The following is a 22,436-nucleotide window of genomic DNA, read 5'->3' as shown; positions in this document are numbered from 1 at the left end:
CTTAAGTTATAGAAAATATTTCCTTTTTAAAGGCTAAAAGGTATAATTCACTACCAAACTGCAAAATGAAATCACTACTCTTTATGCTGCATCTGAACTGTCATTTATGTTTCTCTGTGAACAATCCAACCTGAACCACACCTAGAGCAACCTGCAGAGAACAGAGAAATGCTTGTTAAAAATGAGTGTTGGATATTTTCAGTGTTCAGGCATATACTCACAGAATGTTCAAAAAAGAAAAAGACAAGAGCTGTACATTGAGTCCAGAAGTAAAGTTGGACAATATTGATTCGTATGTTATAAAATAATAGTGGTTCTCATTTATTCATCTTCTTATGTATTCAGTTTTTTGGTCCGTATCTGAATCTGATGAGTCACTTTCATCAGAAGAACGAGAGGAATTTTGCCATTCCTGAGAGCTGTTATGACAGTGTGGTTTCTGCACACTTTCTGTGTCATCCAGGAGTTTTGCTTCAAAAGCATGAGCACACTGCCAGTCAACTGCATCCTCTTGGGAAGAAAGAAGAGCTGCAGAACTATCCACGTTCTCTTCAGAGGCTCCCAACAGCACTGTTTGTAAGTTAATGGTAAAGCAAGCACTGTTCCTTCGCCTAGAATAGTTACAATTTACCTCAGAGACAGGATTAAGTGATTCACTACTTGTGTCTTTGTCTTCTTCAATGTCCATCTCGTGCTCTTCAAAATCTGGGTCAACGTCTGAGGGTTCACTTGCCTGGCTGCTGCTGTCATCACATGTACTACTTGTAGAGTACTGCACGAATCCATTTGGCGTGTCAGAGGAATGAGGTACTCTACTTATGATATCACGCCTTGCGTAGCCATGATTACTTACAGCATCGCTGTCACTGTCATCTTCATCACTGACACCACCACTGGATTCATTTATCCTTTTTTTAAACTCTTTGTAAATGATCTCTACAGAGGCTATTTCTTCAGATTTGAATATCCAAGGTGAATAGGCTAACTTCCTGATGAATACCTAAAAGAGCAAAGTGAATTAAAAAAATCAGCCAAATTTGTGCATACGTACAGAAACATGAAAAAAAAAACCCAGTCGTGAGGTTGTTAGTCAGATGATTCCTCCTGTGCCACATCTTTGGCTTTTTCTGCAGAGTTACGGGCATCTGGGATTGTTCCCTCTTCTCCATTCCTGTAAATATTGACAGCCTTCACTACAAATCAGCCTGCAGCATTGGACAGCCTTAAAGAAACTACACTAATGCCAAGCAGCGTCAGGCATGAAACGCTTGAATTCCGATTTTTGAGATACCTTTCTAAGACTAAAAACTCATTTTAGAAGTACATCTTAAACCTGAGGTGAGTCTTGCAACTCTCTAGTAGCTCTTGCAGTTACCACGCAAAAGAGAAGCCTTACATAGAGGATCAATTTTAATGTCCTTTAGAAACGTACCATTTGAAGCAATTAACTAAGTAACATCCCAAGTCCCATTTTCTCAGTTTTACTCTGCGGATCCTTCTGAGGATTATTGAATATGCAAAGTTTTGGGGGAAAATTAACCTTAGACACTATTTGGCAAAGTCATGTTCAGCAATCTTAGGGATATGAAGGTAATGACAGCAAAGGACAGAAACACGAGGAAAAAAAAGTCTTAGAAAATTTGATACCAATCTGCTCTGAATATGTTTATAGAAAATGGAAAATATTTATGCTGAAAAACACCGAAGAATTAAATGCAAAAGAAGTCAGACTATAAAAAAAAAAAAAAAGCAAGCAAGCAAAGATGGATAGAAACAAGTTCCAGAATCTTGTGATTTTTGCTTGAAATTTAGTGGCAGTTCAGTTTCTTCTATTAAAATAAAAAATTTGCTGACTTGGGACTGGCTTCCTCAAGCACTAAGACATGACACTTGATCACAGAAAAAGTCAAAGAAAGATTATTTTATTCAAAATAGTAGAACAATTTGAGTGGTATATTGATATTACCTATCTTTCTTCCTTAAGTACTCTTCCTTAACCATGGGAGCTGATTCTTCGGCTCTGCTCTGCTCTTATGAGACCCCACGTGGAGTACTGCGTCCACCTATGGGGCCCCCAACATAAGAAGGACATGGACCTGTTCAAGCAAGTCCAGAGGAGGGCCACAAAGATGATCAGGGGGATGGAGCACCTCTCTGATGAGGACAAGCTGCGAGAGTTGGGGTCATTCAGCCTGGAGAAGAGAAGGCTTCAGGGCGACCTTGTGGCAGCCTTCCAGTACCTAAACGGGGCCTACAGGAGAGCTGGGGATGGACTCTTTATCAGGGAGTGTAGTGATAGGATGAAGGGTCATGGTTTTAAACTGAAAGGGAGTAGATTTAGATGAGATACTAGGAAGAAAATCTTTACTGTGAGGGTGGTGAGACACTGGAACAGGTTGCCCGAGGAAGTTGTGGCTGCCCCATCCCTGGAAGTGTTCAAGGCCAGGTTGGATAGGGCCTTGAGCAACCTGGTCTAGTGGGTACCCATGGCAGGGGGGTGGAACTAGATGATCTTTAGGGTCCCTTCCAACACAAACCATTCTATGATTCTTTATGTGACTACTGAGAATACCTTGGCATTTGGAGGTGATGCAGGTACATGCCTTGTGTACATGCCCATCCGCCCCCCTACCCCCACCCTGACTATGCTTTCTTCCAGAGCTATATCGTTTCTTTTCTTTTCTTTTGCTCTTTGTTTTCACCTAACTCCAATATTCAGATAGATTATGACAGCCTGGTCCAGGAGTTAGTTTCTACGATATCTCTGCCAGCTCTAGATTCTGGCAGAGATAACTTGCATATAAATATTTTTTTTTCCTACTAAGTGTTCCACTATCAGTCATCCTTTTCACCAATGCCTGTTTATATCGGAATACAGCAATAAATCATTACTGAGACTGGAGCAGACAGACAGACATCAGGTTACCCAGAGAAGTGATCCTGAACTTGCTAGTAACAGTTCTGGAATCAACAACTAAGATACTTTTCTAGCAGGGACATATCCACGCATAATTGCCTCTCAATCTATGGTATGAGATACACATGAAACTGGAAAGGTGGGGATGTGCAAAACATATCTGATTTCAGTAAAGAAGATTTTCCCTTCGACTGAGAAGATACCGCTGATATTACAAAGCAGGGTCAGGCTTCCTGAGAAACAACATGCTTTAAAGACTGCTATCTCAAATCAGTGTCTCATCTCTAGGAAGGTCTTTGATGGTCTGTCTTTTTGTCTCCTTGTTGAGGAGAATTGAGAGTAAGCTGTTATTTATTATGTATGAGATAATTTCCAACAACTATTCAGATCTTGCTCTTATCAGCCTGCTGAACTTTTACTTTTAGCACTTCCCATATGCTGTCCTTCACTCCTTTTGTGGACAATAACCACAAAGCATAGCTTTAGGGAAGAAAAAAGTCTTATTTTCTTCTCCAGATGTGCCTAAACAACTGGCCCATCTTTTGGGGATAATGAAACCAAAACTCCCAACTCCAGACCATTTTATGTGCATGATTACAGGAACAATATGCCCATACCCAACTGGGTCTTAAAGCTACCTTTTGTCTTTTCAGCTTGCTTTCCTATGGAACCATGATAAAGAGAAGACCTTGAAGGCAAGTTTAAAATATTTGCTTTCAGTCGTAGAATCTCTCGGAATGCCTTTAAACTCCAGCAACCAGAGACCTGGCTAAACTATCCTCAGATCTTCAGGGAACGCTCTGATTTTTGGTGTAATAAATGGAAAAAAATATTATGGGGTAACTGGTTTTGTTCTTAGAGAGGAGTACAATACTACAGGGTGAAATAATGGAGGCAAAATGTGCCAGAAACTGCTTTACAAAGGAGCAATGGATACACATTGCTCCTGAATGTTTTCAGAGCATCCTTCTTGGTGGAGAACAGGTCTTCTCCCTAGACACTTCACCTAAGAACCGGAGTAGGTTTTTTTTGTTTTGGAGTTACTGCCCTGGCTGCAGGAAGGATTTACATATAAGGTGATTTTCAAAGGGCAAGGGGTTAATTGTCCTATGCCGGGTGCTCTGCTGTAGGACCTAGCCTGCTTCTGTGTACCACAAAAAGTTCATTTAAAGATATTTTTTGGGGGGTGGGGGGGTGAGGGAAAGTGTCCCCTTGACTACTCCCTGCCCCCTCTGACTTCATAAAGTCCTAGAACAGCCCAGGCTGGATGGGACCACAAAAGACCTTCTGGTCCAACCTTTCACGGGAGAGGGAGCCTACATGAGATTATCTACCACCATGTCCAATCACATATTGAAAACCTCCAGTGATAGGAACTCTACCACATCCTTGGGAAGGTTGTTCCAGTGATTGATTGTTCTCACTGTAAAAAAAAAATAAAATAAAAATCTTTCTTACATTGACATCAAACTTCCCACAGTGCAACTTGTAGCCATTGCCCTTTGTCTTGAGAGCCTCTGTCCTGTTTGCAGCAGCTCTTTTAAGTACGGGAATACTGTAATGAGGTACCCCCTGAGCCATCTCTTCTCCAGGGAGAAAGGACCTAACTCCTTCAGTCTTTCCTCACAGGGTAGGTTCTCCAGCCCTTTGATCATCCTTGTGGCCATACTCTGGACCCTCTCCAGTCTGTCCACATCTTTCTTGCGCTGTGCGGACTAGACCTGGACACAGTACTCCAGGTGCGGCTTCACAAATGCCGAGTAGGGTGGAATGATGACATTTCTCTCTCTGTTAGTAACTTGCCACAGATGTAGCAAGAAATGGTTCTGAAAAAGACTATTTGCTCTGCAGAACAGACAAGATTTAGCAGCCTATAGACTATCTCTGACATTGGTAAACTGCAAATTAAAACATTACATGTAATTACATAACTTGTGCCTAATATACAGGATTAGAAATTTCAGATGGTAAACTTTGTCCTCCCAACCAGGAAGGTTAAATATGAAAATTATTACATACCAAATTAGGTGGAAGTGATTTTCTTTGAAGAGTATAACCCCCTGCATGCAGACACTTCAGTGCAACAGCTAAGATCAGTGAAAAACATACAGCACCTGCGATTGCAACTGTATAATAATCTGCAAGTGAAAAAACCAAACAAATAAACATACGTGAATGAAGTTTCCAATGACCACATTTCATATTTCACATTTCACACTCAGAACACCTATTTAGAATCACAGAATAATTTTGGTTAGAAGGGACCTCTGGAGGTCATCTAGTCCAAAGTCAAAACAAGATCAAATCCAAAATTAGATTCAGGAATTAAGAAAGAAATTATACCATCTTTAATAACCATTTACACAGTTAGTGGAGATTTCTGTGGTTCACAAGATTAACAACAGATTTGTAGCCCCAAAGTGGATGGGTTTTTATGTTTCACATATAAATCCCCATTACGTTTATCACTTAGAAGGTACTTTCCGATTAGCAATTAACTGACTTGAAAATCTTTCTGCATAAAAAGAAAACACTTGCACATAATCAAATCAGAAAATCCATTCCTCCACCACAGCACAGTTACCTTGTTGAGCTACAGAGTCTGCAGTTATACATTTCCAGGCTGATGGGATGGAATTTTTGTTTAGAGATGCAGTGACCACAACAGACACACAGTAATTTCTATTTGGATACAATTCTTCAATGACAGTACTAAAAATTTCTTCAGTGATTTTCTTATGCAGCCTCTGTCATGAAAGACAATGTTTTAAAGTTAGCTATTTACCGAAAAAAAGCTCCCAAGACACTGATAAAACATTATGGCTATTTCAGAGAAATGCAGTAGCATGTGAAACTGCAAAAACTGACACAGTAACTCAGCAGTTTACCTAGACAACTGCCTCATCTCTAGTTCTAGCTGATGTCAAGATACTTACCTATGCCTGTTTGTGAAATACCACGTTATCAAAGATAAACTACCTTCCGGCTCCCAACTGTTGGTCACTATATGTCCCCTTGAAGTAGCCTCACATAGATTCTACAGCTTTGAAACTGCAAGTGATATTCTGATTCAGAAATCAGTGCAAAAATATCCACGGCAGGCAAGTTATGGTCCTTCTTCTGTGACTCACGCCAGAATGAGTTAGACAGATTAAATTCCCAACAGGTACCTGCCTGACCTGCTGCTCCAAACTTTCAGTACAGGCAGTCCATGCTCTAGTTAGGCAACTTATTCCAGTGCTTTGCCAGCCCAGGTGTTAATGGCTCTCTTGATGTTTAACGTAAAGTCTGCACAACTGCCAATTTAATTTCACTGGTTTTGGTCAAAGTCACAGTGAATAGTGTAATTCCTCTTTTTCTGTAGTAAATATTTACATACTCAGAGACTCTGGCAGCTAACTGTGCTTTGCTTGCTTACACTAAGAGGTCCCCTATTATTCCAGCATTTCCTCACAGTTCATGTGTCAGGATCCCCCACAGTCCTCACTGTTCCTTTCTGGATCCTGCTCAACTGGTCTGTGCCTTTTCTGAACCCCAGACTGGTGCAAGGTAGGTGGGCTTTACAAGTACAGAGTACGTAAAAATATGTTTTTTTTAATCTCTCAGCAACATGTGAGTCATGTTTATCTTGTAATATTACACAATGCTCATTGTTTCTGGCAAAACTGCTGCCCGTGTAGCTCTTACCACTTTACTTATTACACAGACAATTATTCGTAAGTGTTATGCCTTGCATTGGTCTTTATTGAATTATCTCCTATTATTTTAAGATTATGTCTCCATTTTGTGAGGATCATTTTAATTTCTAATCATGCCTGTCTACCTTTTTATTTCAGCATGCAAAAAACTACCAAAAAACCAATTAAATAGTACCAGACCCAGAATAGGTTGTTTCAGAAACTAACTGGAATCATTTTTCCAGTTTGATGGAAAACTACTGAACTGCTTTCTGAACCTATTTTCCTATCAGCTGTGCATATACATGCTAGTAGTTTCTGCTAAACTGTCTTTCCCTTGTCTTCCCAGAGAATAATCACTTGAGCCAGTGCCTTGTGCTTTGTTTCAAGTAAGGATACGCGACAACCAGTATTCCTCTTCTAGGCCTGCTATTCTGCAGTAAAAAGCATCTTAGATTATGTTGGCCATTCTCTTTGTTTTCTTCTAAGTATCTTCTATTGACACATTTGCTTCTGTGAATCTGCTAAATATCAGAGCCATTCTATGCTTTGTTATTTCTCCCCTAACGCACAAATAAAACAAAAATTTCTTTACCTTATGCTCTCCATCGAGTGTTTTCAGTATTATAGCATATTCAAGGTCTTCATATATATCAATTAAAGACTGGGGCTTTTCATTTTTTATTAAGTGAGAGGTTGGCAGCTTTATGGTGACATTTATGCAGTTTACACAGGAACTAATATTAACTTCTGGGGGTCCCAGGAATGCTATTGAAAAAAGGAAGAGAAAAAAAAATACACAGTATGTATTCAGTACCAATTCTATTTCGGTGATGGATATGGATATATAGCTGACTAATCAGATTCCAGAGTATATCACTGTTGTAAATCCACAAGGCCTTGCAACATTTAAGTTCCACAGTCAAACAATCCTTTCCCGCATGACTGAATTTTAAAAACAGAAAGCTGTGGAAGGGAGGGCAGAAGCAGAAAGGTGACAGAGGCTTTGCTTCAGCTCCACAGAGATGTAAGCTTTTTATGAGGTTAATGTATAGGAAAACCTGATTACTTTCTTGATCATCATCATCTTCTAGTCACTCTGTAGAAATGTAGTGGTGTGTAGCCCTACAGATATTCATACTGGTTGCAAGGAAGGCAATAGGTCTAAACTTGACAGCTGAGCTTGGAAGGCTAAAAACTCTGACAACCCTAGTGAAACAGTTACACTTCTGTGAGACTTCCATTGAGTTCAAAGTAATCTCTCAAGTTCCGGTCCTCAGAACACGTACATGTTTGAAGAGCCATGCACACTAATTGTCTCCTCTCTCCAGAACTACACATCCATCAAGATCAGAGGAACTCCCATAGTGAATCAAGCCTCAGATCTTCTTTCCTCCAACACAGGAAAGAAGTAGGAATGTTGGAAAACGGTGTGAGAACAAATTCTCTCCATAACCCTCCATTTCTGCGTAGTACATTGTGGGGCAAAACCCCATGAAAATTTAGTTTGTATTTTCCAGAAGCACACACATTTTGATCAAGATGGAGACTGGTTTGCCAACTTCTGCAAAATTCAAACAAGCAAAAGCAATATACATTTACTAACTACTTCTGTTCCTGAAACAGGGTAGAAAGCAAAAAAAAAAAAAAAGTTTAATACTTAGAACAAATGTGAGCTTTCATCTATTCTCAAATAGGAAAGCATGTCCTAGTCAAACGGTTGCACACTTAACTCCTTTCTCATCTTTGTTTTAAGTTACAAATAAACATTAGCTTAAATCTGTTTACAGTCAAATGTGGTTGTTCTCCTGGCTCTCTGTTATGAAGGGCTTCTGTCTTTGCTCAAATCCATCTCTCAACAGGAGTGACATTCCACCGTAGGTATTTGAAAGTAGGCATCAACTACACCCAGCAGAGAAATATCTCAGAATATTGATCCTTTCCTATTCAGGCACTGTAAACCAAGAAAAGACTACAGGGTTCATCTAAGTACCGTGCCCTGGAAAACACAACTTCCCTCAAGTGCTTATAGTTTGAACTACAGAACTACTAGCAACACATCCAACTTTAATTTACAAGTCACCAGTGATGGAAAATCAGTCAGAGCACCTGACAGTTTGTTCCAGTGCTCAGTTCAAAATATGCCTCTATTTCCTAGCCAAAATTTACCTAGCTTCAGCTTCCAGTCAGGGCATGATGTTAGGCTTTGTTTACAAGACTGAAGCAGCCTGCCATCATATTAACTACTGGTCAATACACCTCCTGATCCTTCTCTATTAAACTAACTGCAGAAAGACTGAAGGCCTCCACCTCAGAGGGGTGTTCTCAAATCATTCAGATATCCTTGTGGCTATTCTACCTACCGTCTCCAATTTTTCATCATTTCTGAGACTCTAAGTGGACACAGCAGCGGCTACCTCTGTGCTGAATTCAGAGGTAACGTGACCTCTCTTCTCCTTAGTCCTCCAATTTGTTCTTCAATCTCTGTTTCTGTTACTTCAAAACTGAATACTAAGCACAACTAAGGCTGAAGCCACCTCTGGTATTATAAGATGTCACAGCTAATAAGCATCTTTTTTCAGCAAGGAAAGGGAAAAGAGCAGATTGCTGAACAAACAAGTAAATCTCTTCCCCTACATCTCGTGCAGACTTGGTATTTCTTTAACTGTTAACAATGACTACTTGAAGACCTAAAAACAATGGTTTTTTCCTTTAATGTTATGTATCTTATGCACTTAGAGATTTTTATTCTGTGCTTGTTAATGCTTGATACAAGGCTATTTCCTCTATATTTATATATACATTTTATTTCAAAACTAGAGCCTCGTCCATTTATCAGAACTACTGTAGCCACTAATTTTAGAAAGCTATCTACATAGTCTATGTCTTGTATCTGATATGCACTATATTATACACAAATTCATATTCTCTTAGATAAAGGAATAAGCTACTGACCAAGTTAGTTTGGAGTGTCTTACTGTAAAGCTAGCAGAATATCATTTATACATCAGCTATGAATAAAAACTACTAAAATGAGCAAATGCAGACAGAGAACTTACTGTCAGTAAGTGGCTCAAAACCAAATACAGAAGAATTGAATACTTCAGTTCCTATGAAGCTCTGAACCAACGTTGAATACTCGGTGTTAAGCTCTTTAAAATCATCTGTCAGGTTACAGGACAGTTGTGTAATAGCTGAACATTGTTTAGCAGTCTTCCAGTTCCTGTAAATCAAGATAAATTAAAGATTAAGATAATCTACCTGGATTCTCTGATACAAGAAAGCATTGAGGGAGATGGTGGGGGGGTGAGAATTTCTGAGTGGAAAAACAGACAAAGGAACAAGAAAACCCCAGCCTTAGTATTTTGAGTTGATAAACATTAAAAGCAAAATTTCTGTCTTATAAAGTAAGACTTGCCTGCGGTCACTGTACAGCACACGATAGTATGTTGGCACAGCTGGATCACTTTTTGCCTGCCAGGACAAAATGTGCTGAAAATTGCAAGATTCCATTTGTAGGTTGCGCGGTGGCTCTCCCAGAAATCTTTCTAGAAAGGGGAAAAACAACTTACAAAAACAAACAGCCCACCAATATGAATGGCAAACAAATGTGAGACAGCAATAATTCTAATCAGTAAACCCAATTAGAGCAGTGCAATATTTCCCCCAAAATAAAGCAACAATAGAACAAAGTTCAGCCCAATAGAAAGAACAATGCAAAGGACTGTCCCCCTGTACTATATTTCTATTAAGTTCTTTCTTCAAAAAAGCATGAAGTTTTAAAATGATGCTTGGTGAGAATATGCAAGTTTTTTGAACTGTGTTAGGAAAAGCATTTGAAAGACAATAAAAACCTCTTACCGGGCCAGCTGCAACAAGCTGTAGACAAAATGCTGATGTACACTGGAAAACGAAACTATGTATTAATGCATTTGTATGTCTACAATGTCTGATTATTAGCTTACTATTCGCAATATTAATTTGCAATAATTAGAGACAATACTCCATATTCCCTCAGTGGAAATGTTTCTCTCTTTCACATCTTCTTCCTACTACTTTCCTCTACCCTCCCCTCCTTCCCCAGAGTATGGGATGTCCCCTTCCAACCTCTGTCATTAATTTGAGGCTCCTAGGAGCTGGTTCTTTGCTAACTGCACTGTGGTCCAGGCTTATGCTGATCCTTGCCAGATGAGGTCAAGACTCAGTGTGAATAAACATACTTAAGATATTCTTACCAAATATCGTCTTAGAGTATTCTGCCTATATTTCAAGTAGCTCACTCGATTAAACACCACTTTAAGTCACAACAAGAATATTAGAACTGGTCTGGCAAAAGATACTATTTCTGATTACTCGATGAACATTATTCAATCATTTTCACAAATGTCCTTCTTCACTAAACGTGGGGAGTCCTCAAGGCTGTAGTTTTAACAACTTTCGTATACTACTCACTGTCTTCAGTCAGCCAACTCCAATAACTCCGTATTTCAGGCTCTATTTCAAAACTAACTCTGTATTTTGTGTCCTGTTTCTGTAACATTTCCCTGTGGGAAACTCTACAGCATTCTATTCTCTGTCTGCAAAATAAAATAAAAAAAAACCCACACCAACAGATGCTGCAACACTTCTTCTCTGGCCACATTCAGCCTGTCAGTCAGGCCTACCACCTGAGTAATGTCTTGAACCCAGCCTTCTTGTAAATCCTGACATTCTAGGAGTCCTCACATCTTCTTGTATAACCTCTGTAAGAGACTGTTCATTCATCCAGATTCTCATTGTATTCAGAATTCTTTTCCTTGACCAACCCAGTCTTGCATCATTCATATATTTTCAGCATGGTGCTTCAAGACATTCTTGAAATTACTGTTCTGACACTTCTAATTTTTTTCTCAAGATCCTTTAGCTCCCTTCTGCTTTCTGAGTGCAACAAATGTAAACTTCCTGTCCTCATTTTAAAAGCAGTTTGTGGCCTGTCCTCTTACCGATGAGATACTAACTCCAATATTCAGTTGGCCAAAGAAGTTATTAGTTTCATTTCAAACATGCATGCTTTTTCGCATGCTTTAGATGAGCTCCCTGGATGTATCTGCAAAATTACTTCATTATTTCCCCTAAAACTCTTCTCCATGAACTCTCTTTTGTCTTAACATCTAAACCCTCTACCTAAAAATATGACAATACCCAAAACACCACTGGCCTGATACCCCCATTGAACTGTGCTGATTATTACTGTCTTAACATGTTATTTCATTCTCCTCATCTCACTTAGAATGGCAACTTCTGTAGCATGAGGATTGTCCTTGACTTTACATCTGTACAGCAACTAACACAGTAGCACTCTTGTCCACAACTGAGGTTCTCAGGTGCCACACTATGACAAATAATATAACAGAACTACTTGATGTATCAACAAGATGTGCCACAGTAAGAATGAATGTAAAAAGAGAAAAGAATTCTGGGACATACCTTACAAAAAATTAAAACTATTTTTATGGGGATCTACAAATAATGTAGACAGGACTATCGCAGAGTGGCTGAGGTTGTAAGTGACCTCCGGAGGTCATCTGGTCTAACCCCCAACTATGTGAACCATAGTACCAGAATACATATTCCTGGCAAATTAGAGGGGATTCAGAATAGAAGTGGGTCAGTGGGAACTGTCCTGTCCCAGACACACTGGGACAATTTCCTAATTGATTAATGCAGTTATTTTATGATCCTTGTCTACTTTTGCAGAGAGTACTGGAAGAGGAAAGGAAAAATTTCCTACCCAATTAAAGAGTTATCTACACAGAATCTTTACGGCTACAGGGAAGTGCCTTAAAAATTGCCCTGTAATTAGCAGGGGGCACACACAGAAGCACATACAAATACACCTGGGCACCTAAGTTTGTTGAAATTATTTGGGATGGATACTTAGCCAAGTATCTCATAAATCTGGCTCTTTGGACATCTGTCTCACAAATATTAAACTATGCTCCCAGCATCCCTTCTGAAATTAGATGCAAAGCAGCTCATTTGAGTTGCACATGCAGCAAATTTATATTTTCACAAGACATAAAACTCATCTCTCTCGAGCTTCATTTTGCCATTCAAACCGCAGATATCCTCTCTTGTACATCTTCCTTCTGCATTTGTTCTTCTACCTTCTTACAGAATAATGTAATAATGTAATGTCTCTCCCTATAAAAATCAAATCCCATGTATCTAGAGTTCAAACTGACTCAGAACTTTGTTTCAACAAACATGTTTAGCAAAGACAGTGGGAGATTTGCAAAATTTTGTGGGTTACACTGTTATATAAGAGAGACAGAAAACAAAAAGAAAATCTTAGACCAAATAACTGGGAAACTTTAGACTGGAGAAATAAATATGGTCTGTAAGCTGAATGGGGAAACTTTTTTACCATCTGATCCTTTTTATGGAATTAAATGATCCTATCACACTGTTTACCACTACAACTACAGTTCAACCAACAAACTATGTTTGTCATGCCTGCTAATTCAGAAACTAAGGAGTCCTGAAAAAAATTAGAACAAGAAATGAAAAACAACACATCCAAGAGTTCACCGGGTACTTAGAGAGGCAGAATGCAATGTGCTGTTTCAAAGCATGTCTGTCTTATGAGAAAAATCATGGTTTATGTATAGAACGGAGTATGTAGAATACAATACACTAGATTCTTGATTCTGTGAACTACTCCAGGGAGAGCTCTATAATAAGATGATGGTATCTTACGTCAGTAACTCAGAACCAGTGTTAGTGAAAAATTAGCAGTACTACGCCTCTTACAATATAAAGGTACAGGCAACCTACCAAGTTGATAAAAATGCATTGGTCCATCCATCACTGTTTGCAGAGTGATTAAGAAATATAACCCACTGACTGCAAAATAAACATTTTGCTTCTGTACCTGCAAATACATTAAAAACAATCACATTCAGCAAATCATCCTAGTAAATTATTTGCAAATAAAACAAGGTCTATGTACAAGGAGTTATTTTAACCTCTTCAATGTTTGGGGGAGGCAGTGGTACTGAAACAGTTACTGCTATTGGAGTAGGGGCGGGGGGGAAAGATCCTCTGATTAGTCAGGCAATTTTATGACAATAGCACTTTCCTTTTTTCACATGGGAAGGGCTTTTACCATTTGAAATAAATACAGAAAGCACTCTATGATCAAGAGGGCGATTAGAAAAAAATATGAAATTATTAATTATAAGGAACTTGTATCTTATGTATTTAAAAATTGTAACATAAACTTAATATTAAAATATTCCCTCTCCTCGATGTTATTATTTTACTCTATTTATTATCCTTATAGCATTAATATTTGCAGGATCTGGTTTTGAATGACAGGCAAATTACTACAGAACAACTGCATCTATAGATGGCTGGGCAAGGGTATAACTATTTCCAAAGAATCTTCTCCTCAGGTTTAATACAAATAAATTGTTTTTTAATTTAAAATTATTTTAAAACACAACTTAAATTATATTCTCTGCAAAACAAAACAGTTTAAAATTTAAAACCAATACAAAGCATACTATACTATGGTCAAACTTAATTAATCTGATTTTAACATGCTGTGTTAAAAAACCCTCCTCTAAGATGTAAATCTTCTCTCTGCTCACAGTTTTAGCATGATTATAGGAAGTCACTGGATAAATGTTGAGAAACTGTATCACAATTCCACAGAGAAGAGAACGTTCTTTTCAGTTTGGTTCATTTTATTAATTCATTCAAGCATGAGGGATATTTAGGAGATGATAAAACACAAGTCTTCCTCTTTTCAATCAACATTAAAAATTATGGATAAGATTTGCTAGTGACAAAATCTTCAAGTTTATCACTGATATCAGCCAACTAGAAAGTGATTAAGTATTGAGTCCATTTAGTTTTGGCACTAGTGAATGTGACAGAAGATAAAACAATTTTACTTTCTCATTCAGATAAAGATTACAGATTACACAAGTAGAAAAAAAAAAAGTCTTTCTACTTCTACAAGGTTACCAGCTTTGTTCAGAAGTCGCACAGAAACCTAAAGCCAAAGAGCATTGCTTTCACAGTCACTTTAAAGAACAGTTACATCCGCGGGACCTCATTTTTCAGGCTGTTGAAAATTTTCTCTTAATGGGAAAACTTTGAGGATCCCAAATTTACTTCGCAAAATATTTCCTTTATGTCTTAATCCTTAATCACAAGACATGTTCAAAGCACTCCATATATAGCATTACGCAACGGATGTATTTGCCTACCTTGATCCTTGCTGTACATGCTGTCATGGATAACAACTATCCCAGTCTCGGAATCCAAAGTGACTTGTGTATGGCTCCATATGCTGAACAACAAGTGTATCTTATATGATGCATATTCAAAGCCAAGCTATATGTTTAGCACCTTAGAATATGTAAGAAAAATGTAACAAAAAAGGTTTCTCTCTGAGTTTGCGCAGGTTTATCTCCAGGTTTGCACAGGTGTCTAAATCTGGATGTCCTCTGCTGTTCTACCATTGCCAGTGAAATTCCAGGGGAAATCCATTTCTGTCAGAACTCTTATTAGCTTTTGTTCCTCTTCTTCTTCAGAGCTTCAGCAATTCCTGGAGAGAAGCCATAGAAATACTAGTCAGTCCAGCCCTCACTCAACTCATCAGCCTGGGCTCACAGTAACTCCACTGGGGGTTGCCTGAAGCCCCCAGTGCTTTCAAAACTCAGCTTCACAGTTCCACATCATCTTCAGTGGCAGCTCATTTTTAACTGGAGTTCAGGCTGGGTTGTTTTGTATTTGCTCCCAATCAGAAAAAAAAAAAAAAACCAAACCAAAACCAAAACCAACCAAACAAACAGGTTTTGAAGTTTTGAAAGTCACTGGTTTGTACTGCAGAAAGCTCCAGATCAGTAGCGCAGAAAACACACACGATTCTTTGAAACAAGCAGATGGCATAGAAATCTACTTATCTGAATACTGAGAGAGAGACAGACACGACAGGAGATGTTTCACGCAGAGAAGTCAGCAAAGGAATGTCCTAAACCTATACAGGTAATACAACGTATGGATCAACTTTACTACTGAAACCATGTGAACTAGGGAATCATACTGTGGGTTGTAATGTTATGCCCACACCCTATTCCTGGCTTTGCTGGGGGACTTTGGATAAGCACTTCTAAGGATATTGAAATCATTTAACCGGAATAATCCAAGTCCATTCACCCAAAGTCCATTTTCCATACACCGCCAGTAGTGCTCCTGGAGCCGGACATGCCACTGAAGGAACCAGCATGGGACATGCAGCATTAAAACACACCAACAGACGACTCGGCTGCCCTGTGCCGCTCCAGTGCGGCAAGGGGAACAGCGAAACAGCACTTGCAACAACAAGCTCTGTCAGAGTCTACCGTTGTGTATTTTTTCCTTACAAATTTCCGGCCTTGAGCTACACGTTTACCTGCATCAAAACTAGCTACGATGCACTTCACGGACTATCGCCAGGGCCAATTTCGCATTCAGTGACACCGCCGAACAAACAATCCCAATAACCCGCTGACTTTTACGTGCGATTCCGCTGGTATTAGGCCAAAACCTGCTGCGGGGACACGGATTTCGGCCACCAGCGGCCTCCACAACGCGCCCAGCAAAGCCCTAACAGAAACCAGAGACCTTTCCAGGAAACCCCGGCACCTGACCGCAGCTCGGGAAGGCAGACCTGGTCCCCACGGGACATCTTCCTTCCCCGAGGGAGACAAGGGAGCACACCGAGCGCGGCCGGCCCGGGCCCTGAGGCGGTTCGGGGCCGCCTCAGCCCTCGCTCCGGCTGCTCTAACGGAGCAGCTCCAACGCCCCCACTACAGACGCGCGCGCGGCCCCCCTCACCCCCACGGGCAGCGACCCACCAAGGGAAAGGCGGGGGAAAGGGGGGGGGGGGGGGGGAGGAAGACGACGAAGACGACGCCGACGCCTTCCTAGCCGTACCTCGCAGCCGGCGGCCTCCCTGCAGGCTGCGCTCCGCGCCGGCTCACCCATGGCTCCCCTCGTCAGGCCGTGGGAAAGTTACCCGCCGCCGGCGCCCAACGGGAAATGGCGGAGGGGGCGCTGCGGCCGCAGGGCGCGCGGCTGGCCCCGCCCCCCGCCGCCCGGCCCGGCCCGGCCCGGCCCAACGCGATGCGCGGGGTCAGCGTCCGTTAGGGCCGTTGGGCCCCGGCCTGAGGGGGCTGGTTCGTGCGGGGCGGGAGCTGCCCTTCGCCGGTGGCCGCAGGCTCCCCTGCCGACAGCGCAGTTTCGCTCTCCGCACTCGCGGAAAGCGGTTTCTGCCCTTGTTTCGTTTTCTGTTACCCGCCTCGCCCCTCCTCACCCCCCCCCCCGCCCGATGGTTGACGGTGGTTGTGAAGGAACTCTCGGCGGAAGGCTGCAAAAGCGCTTGCTGATCGCCGTCCTCGTTTGCGGTCTCCTCATCCTCAGTGTTGGGGGAGCGTACTGGTGCTGCTAAGTGTTTCGTTAAGGACCAGAAGAAGCGGCCTCAGGTTGCGCTAGGGGAGGTTTAGGTCGGATATTAGGAAAAATTTCTTCACCAAAAGGGTTGTCACGCGTTGGAACAGGCTGCCCCGGGAAGCAGTTGAGTCGCCATCCCTGGAGGTCTTTAAAAGACGTGTAGAGGTGGTGCTGAGGGAAGTGGTTTAATGGTGGACTGAGCAGTGTTAGGTTTGCGGTTGGACTTGATCTTAAAGGTCTTTTCCAACCTAAACGATTCTATGATTCTAATGGGCACCCAAATGGATGAGGTGTCCTCTGTTCAAGTGTTTTCTGATAGTGGAAACAGCAGTAATGTGGTATTAAAAACAGCCTGTGTCATGTAATGTGAGGGATCCTAATGAGAGAACCTTGGTACCTACCCGAGGTGAGCGAGGGGTAAGAAACCAGGTCTGGTTAGTGGCCATGTCCTGCTGCACCTGCAGCCTCACTGACTATACCTCATTGTCCCCCTACACCTCTGTTGGCCTCTGTTTCTTCATTGGCAGACATACATATCATTTGGGGAGTTGTTCAGCAGGTGAGCATGAGGTTATGCTGCATCTCCTTAAGCCATACAAGGCAAAGCAAACCTGAGATTTCCAATCACCATCTTTTAGGCTTCTACAAACTTTCTGATTAAATATATACGTTGCTTTAACCCATGAATAGCTCAAAAGTAGCGAAGACAGTTGTGAAGACAGTTTTTCTCCATTTTACTTCATAAACGAATAATCTTGGATCTGAGATGCAAACTGAAAAAGTCCCAGTTGTGACTAGAAACTCCAAACAGGATAAATTCACTGTATGTCTTTGTATGAGTTTGTCTCATGAATGAGTATTACATGTAGCACCATTATTTGTGTTTCTTGATTCCAGTTTCAAACTAACTTTTTAAAGGGCAGAACGTTTACCTAGAAGCAGAGTCTGGAGTGGAAATCAGGACAATCAAAATGTTAATGATATTCTGCCTTGATCAGTTCTGCCACAATAGTTCTGTGCCTTTCAACAAGCCTTTATCTGCTTTATACCCCTGACATTACCTTCCCATGGCTCACTCAGCTTCTTCCTATCCAAACATAAAGGTCTCCTAAACTCTAATTTTTATTTTATTGTTTCACTTGCTCCAGCACACATTTTTTTTTCTTAAGGCTGTTTTACCTGTGAGCTTTTCTATTTTTTGTTAACTGCTTTTTCAGCATTATCTTTAGTGAAACCTCTAATGTCCTGCTATCTTTGCAGAAGTTTCCCCAATCTCTGTTGTTGTTTCCTGCCTATCAGATTAATTTGGTGGCTTTCATAGTCTCTCAGCACTTCGGGCTGAAGACTCTGAAATTTAGCTGCACTTTTTTTCTCTTTACATTTCCTTCTCCCTGTTTCTGATCATTCCTTACCTCTCCACATCTTTAAACTGTAAATACAGCAAAGAGTGAGATCTTCAGCTTTCTCGCCAGCCTTCCTCATTGTCTCCGGGGATAACGCTGTCACTTGGTCACCCAGTGAATCTTCTGTCTGGCCTAGGTACAGAAGGGACGAAGAAACCTTCAAGTCACTGGCTCCATTGTATGGAGGAGAGAGAGTGATGAGCGGAAAAAAGCTTAAGCGAGCAACAGCAGGAGGGCAAAGAGTTCAGCAGCTTTGGCTCATGCAGGAATTAGCTACTTTGCCTTTGACTCTTCAGATGCACGGACTTCACCTGCTTGCCTACCTACTTACCTTGTGATGAGGAAGCCAGCAAAAAGGAGACCATGTTATGGGAGGTTGTTAATCACCAGTATTTGTAGGGTTAAAGGGGGAAGAATTTTGCTGGGAGGAGTAAGGACACCAGCCTTCAGCCTGAGCAATTGGCAAAAAAGCCAGAAAAACCTTGAAAAATGTTTCCAAGGAATCCTTTTGGAAAAGGCGTAGCAGAAAATCCAGTGGATCAGGTTCCCTTTTTATAGGCCCCCAGCTAGTGGCTACAGGGAACTGTTGACATCCATGCAGTGACTGCTGAGTAAGCTTGTTTGCAAACTTCTTACAATAAAATTGCAGTTTGCTGTATCGGTTGCGTGCTGATATCTGTGTTATCCTTTACCCAAGTTCAAAGTCAACCTTATGTTCTCTGGTGTTACTGAATATTTTGATTTTAGGATATGTCTTTTTTTTTTTTTTTTTTTGCCTTTGCTTTTTCCTTTCCATGACTGCTGGCTTATTCTTTTTGCTCAGATTAACAGAGAGTATCCAGAGCTGAATTGTCCCCTTGGCTGTTGGCATATCCTTGATCTGCAAGGTTGCTGAATTACGTGAAGAGCACTTGATCCTTTTCATAAATTAAAATCCCTCTCACTTACATGCGGTATCTGTTAATGTTTCTTCCTCCATGCAGAATGTTTTTCTTTCTAACTAGCCTCAGGGACTTTCTTACATTGTTTCCCATTCCTGGATTTATGCCTTTCCTGCATTTGTTTATTTTTAAATAAGGAAACTCTTTCCTTATTTGGACTAGTTTTTATAATATCATACTTGTTATTTCTATTCAAGTAGTGTTTTCTTTCCACGGGCCTCAGAGTCCTTTGTAGGGGATAAGAAAATACTACTATTTCATAGGTGAGATGACTAAGGCAGAGAGCTAAGAAGGTCTGTTTTCAAAGCTGCTTGACCCTTCCAACCCCTGCTGATTTTAGTGTGAGTTACAGGTTGTTGGCTGTTCTTGTAGCTAGGATTAAAGTCAGAAATGACTTGTCCAGGGTTATCCTGTATGTTGGTTGTAAAGGAGAGCTAGAACTCAGTTTTCACAAACTTTTGGTCAAGTCACCAGGTCATAGTTATTACCAATATAAATGTAAATTGCCTCCCATAATGATCTGTCTGTGACTTAGAGGTAAATGCATCGTTAGGTGCTGAAATATTCCTTCAGCTCCCAACTGTTCCTGATTCTGAAGCACTCAGCAAAGTACTCGCACTCAGATACTGACCCAATGCAGACGGGGAGGAGGCTAGGACTACAAGCAAGGAATAGTGAAGATTTGGCTAGTGCAATGTATAAAACCTCTTGATTTTTGCAGCTTAGTGTTCATTTCCCATGAAAGAAAACATGTGCTGGAGCCACAGGGACGTTCAGCTATACCAGGAATAAGATTCTGTATTGAAAACTCCAGTAGTTTGGGGTTGTTTGGTTTTTTTTTTTGGTTGTTTGGTTTTGTTAATGTAGAGAATGGCTCCATCTGTTGCACTTCATGTGAAAAATTGCCTGTAGAATTTTAAGTGAAATGAGGAGCCTGGCCTTGGGCTCTGCCATGATGAACACTGATATTTTTCTTCAAAGAAAATTGCAAAGAAATTGCATAGACTAAATACATTGGTGTTGCAGACAATTATTTTCTTAGTTCTGTTAATGTGTGTGTGTATTTATGTGCACGTGTGTGTTTATACATAAATATCTATTTGTGTGCATGTAACTGGTTGATCACTTGCATTACTTGCACAAGGTCAACACTGGATGAAGAGCAGCTTGTTGCATGTGAAACATGCCATGTAAAGCTGATGTTGAGGAGGAAGGCGGGCATTTTGAGGATGCTAAATTTCCCATTCAGTGAAGGCATCTGCCCTCTATTTCTCAGTTTCTCTTGTTGCAATATAAGGTTACATAAAATTATCTGGAGAATTCACTGCTTCATCTGTTACAATGAATCAAATTTAATTTGCAGAAAAATTATTCCTCAGGTTTAAATGTGCCACTGCTAACCCATGAAATACATGATTGTTAAAAGAGGAGGAAGTTTTAAAACTAGATTCAAAACTAAGGCAAAGTTTACAAAAGGTTAACAAACATAGAAGAAGTCACTGTCATCCATTTTCTCTGTTCTGGGCAGAGAAAGGTGGTTGCTCTTTTATTAGGGCAATGGCAGAAACCTTTCCTTCTGTGTTTTAGTACTTTATGTCTGAATGTGGAGCAGGAATCTTAACACACAGCACCTGGGTTAAAAGTTAGATTTTAACACTGGTGAAGTAAGAACCCTCTCTTTCCATTTGTCACTTTGCTATTCAGTTTTTGAATGTAGGGCTGTCTGGAAGGAAAGTCTCATCAGTCTAGACTGTCGCTGTCTGCGCAGGCCAAAGCTTATGGTGGTTGTTCAGAGGTCCAAAGTATTCTAAACATGTCACAACAAGCCAGCCTGGGACATGACAGAAAGCTCATCCCGTTCCTCTCTGGAGCTACTGTGGCATCTAGATGAGCCAAAGAATTGCCAGCTGTGGGCAGATCTGTGGGTGCAACTGCTGCTGTAGAACTGGAGGAATAAGCACAGCAGCTAAACACACATGGCAGTCCCCATGCTGTGCTGCACAGAATAGTAGTTCCCAACTTTTTTTGGAATGACAGACCATCGTCACACCTCCTCTCTTGTGGCTGTTCAGCCTAATTGTGCTCAACAGTTTTTACTATTAAAGAGGATCATGTGTGTATGCCATACCCCAGGAAAGGCAGTAGCATGAAAATAATTCAAGTGGTCATTTCAAAATAGCTCAACAAGCTGGTATTTATCCTCAAGTTCTGCACTAGTACATCTGTTTTTTTCCCTGATATGAAGGAAATTCGTAATGAGCATGTAGGCCTTGTTTGGCTTGACCTAATTTCTGCTGATAACTTCTTCTGCTTGCATACCCTGAAACATCCTGTTTTCTGCCATTCTTACATCATGTTGATCTTTTTGACCGTATTACTGTTTCTGGGGATTTCAGGTTGCAAAATAATTGCTATAGTAGTTGGCTACTGATAGATGTGTTGGTAAAACTGGCCAATTGCAAAGCAAGAGAGAATAAAGAAAGAATTAGAAAGACATGACTGAGTGCTCTTATTTTCTTTGTGAATTCATGGGGCACTCATTTCTTTGCACACATCCAATTGAGATATCCTCAACTTTTCCGTGTCCTGATTTATTTAATTTCTTCTCCTCACATCCTATTACTTTCCCACTGCTGATACCTTTATCGTCCATACAGGGAGGGTTTCACTGAGTATATAAATGCTGGGAATTAGTTAAAACTAGTCTAAAGTGCTGTGAGCCCGTCTTCCAATTGCTGTGCGTACTGTCAACATAGTACTGGTGCACTAGTGATTTAGTGATAGTGTTAGGGAGAACATTGTTATACAGTTTCCAGACATAGGCATCTTTATATAACTTTCCCTGATTATTTACTTCTGACATACCTATTTCTATTAAATCTTATTTCTGGTTTTGCTATCTTTATTTTGTTCTGAGCTCAGCTGTGTGGACTGTTCTGAAAATTCAGTGGATCCAAAACTAGGATAGACTGCCTCTTCCCCCTGTTTTTTTTTTTTTTTTAAATTTATGTAC

General features: G+C 40.6%; 1 protein-coding gene across 2 annotated transcripts; it reads right to left on the bottom strand.

Annotated features, from left to right (window-relative positions):
* Positions 1-293: 293 nt before the first annotated feature.
* On the bottom strand, positions 294-16,694 carry IFNAR2 (interferon alpha and beta receptor subunit 2). Of its 2 annotated transcripts, XM_082494789.1 has the most exons (10): positions 16,564-16,694; positions 14,853-15,193; positions 13,411-13,507; positions 10,456-10,497; positions 10,013-10,142; positions 9,654-9,817; positions 7,190-7,362; positions 5,502-5,664; positions 4,937-5,055; positions 294-1,000 (listed from the first exon to the last, which is right to left on the bottom strand). In XM_082494789.1, exons 2-10 carry the CDS (start codon positions 14,877-14,879, stop codon positions 326-328), a joined length of 1,590 nt encoding a protein of 529 aa, XP_082350915.1. In that variant the 5' UTR covers positions 14,880-15,193; positions 16,564-16,694; the 3' UTR covers positions 294-325. The 2 variants fall into 2 exon arrangements, with proteins under 2 accessions (XP_082350915.1, XP_082350916.1); XM_082494790.1 differs by lacking the exon at positions 16,564-16,694 and having other exon boundaries at positions 10,013-10,068; positions 14,853-14,885.
* Between the last annotated feature and the right edge of the window lie 5,742 nt (positions 16,695-22,436).

This window comes from Vanellus vanellus, assembly GCF_965231255.1.
Source record: "Vanellus vanellus genome assembly, chromosome: 1".
Classification (NCBI taxonomy): Eukaryota; Metazoa; Chordata; class Aves; order Charadriiformes; family Charadriidae; genus Vanellus; species Vanellus vanellus.
This window is presented reverse-complemented; position numbering and strand designations above follow the sequence as displayed.

Excerpts from the sequence above, each read along its gene's own strand:
- IFNAR2 (XM_082494789.1), bottom strand. The coding sequence starts at position 14,879 with ATGACAGCATGTACAGCAAGGATCAAG. Across the intron at positions 10,143-10,455 it reads AGCTTGTTGCAGCTGGCCCG|AAAGATTTCTGGGAGAGCCA; the intron begins GTAAGAGGTTTT and ends TCCCCTTTCTAG. Across the intron at positions 9,818-10,012 it reads GTGCTGTACAGTGACCGCAG|GAACTGGAAGACTGCTAAAC; the intron begins GCAAGTCTTACT and ends CTTGATTTACAG.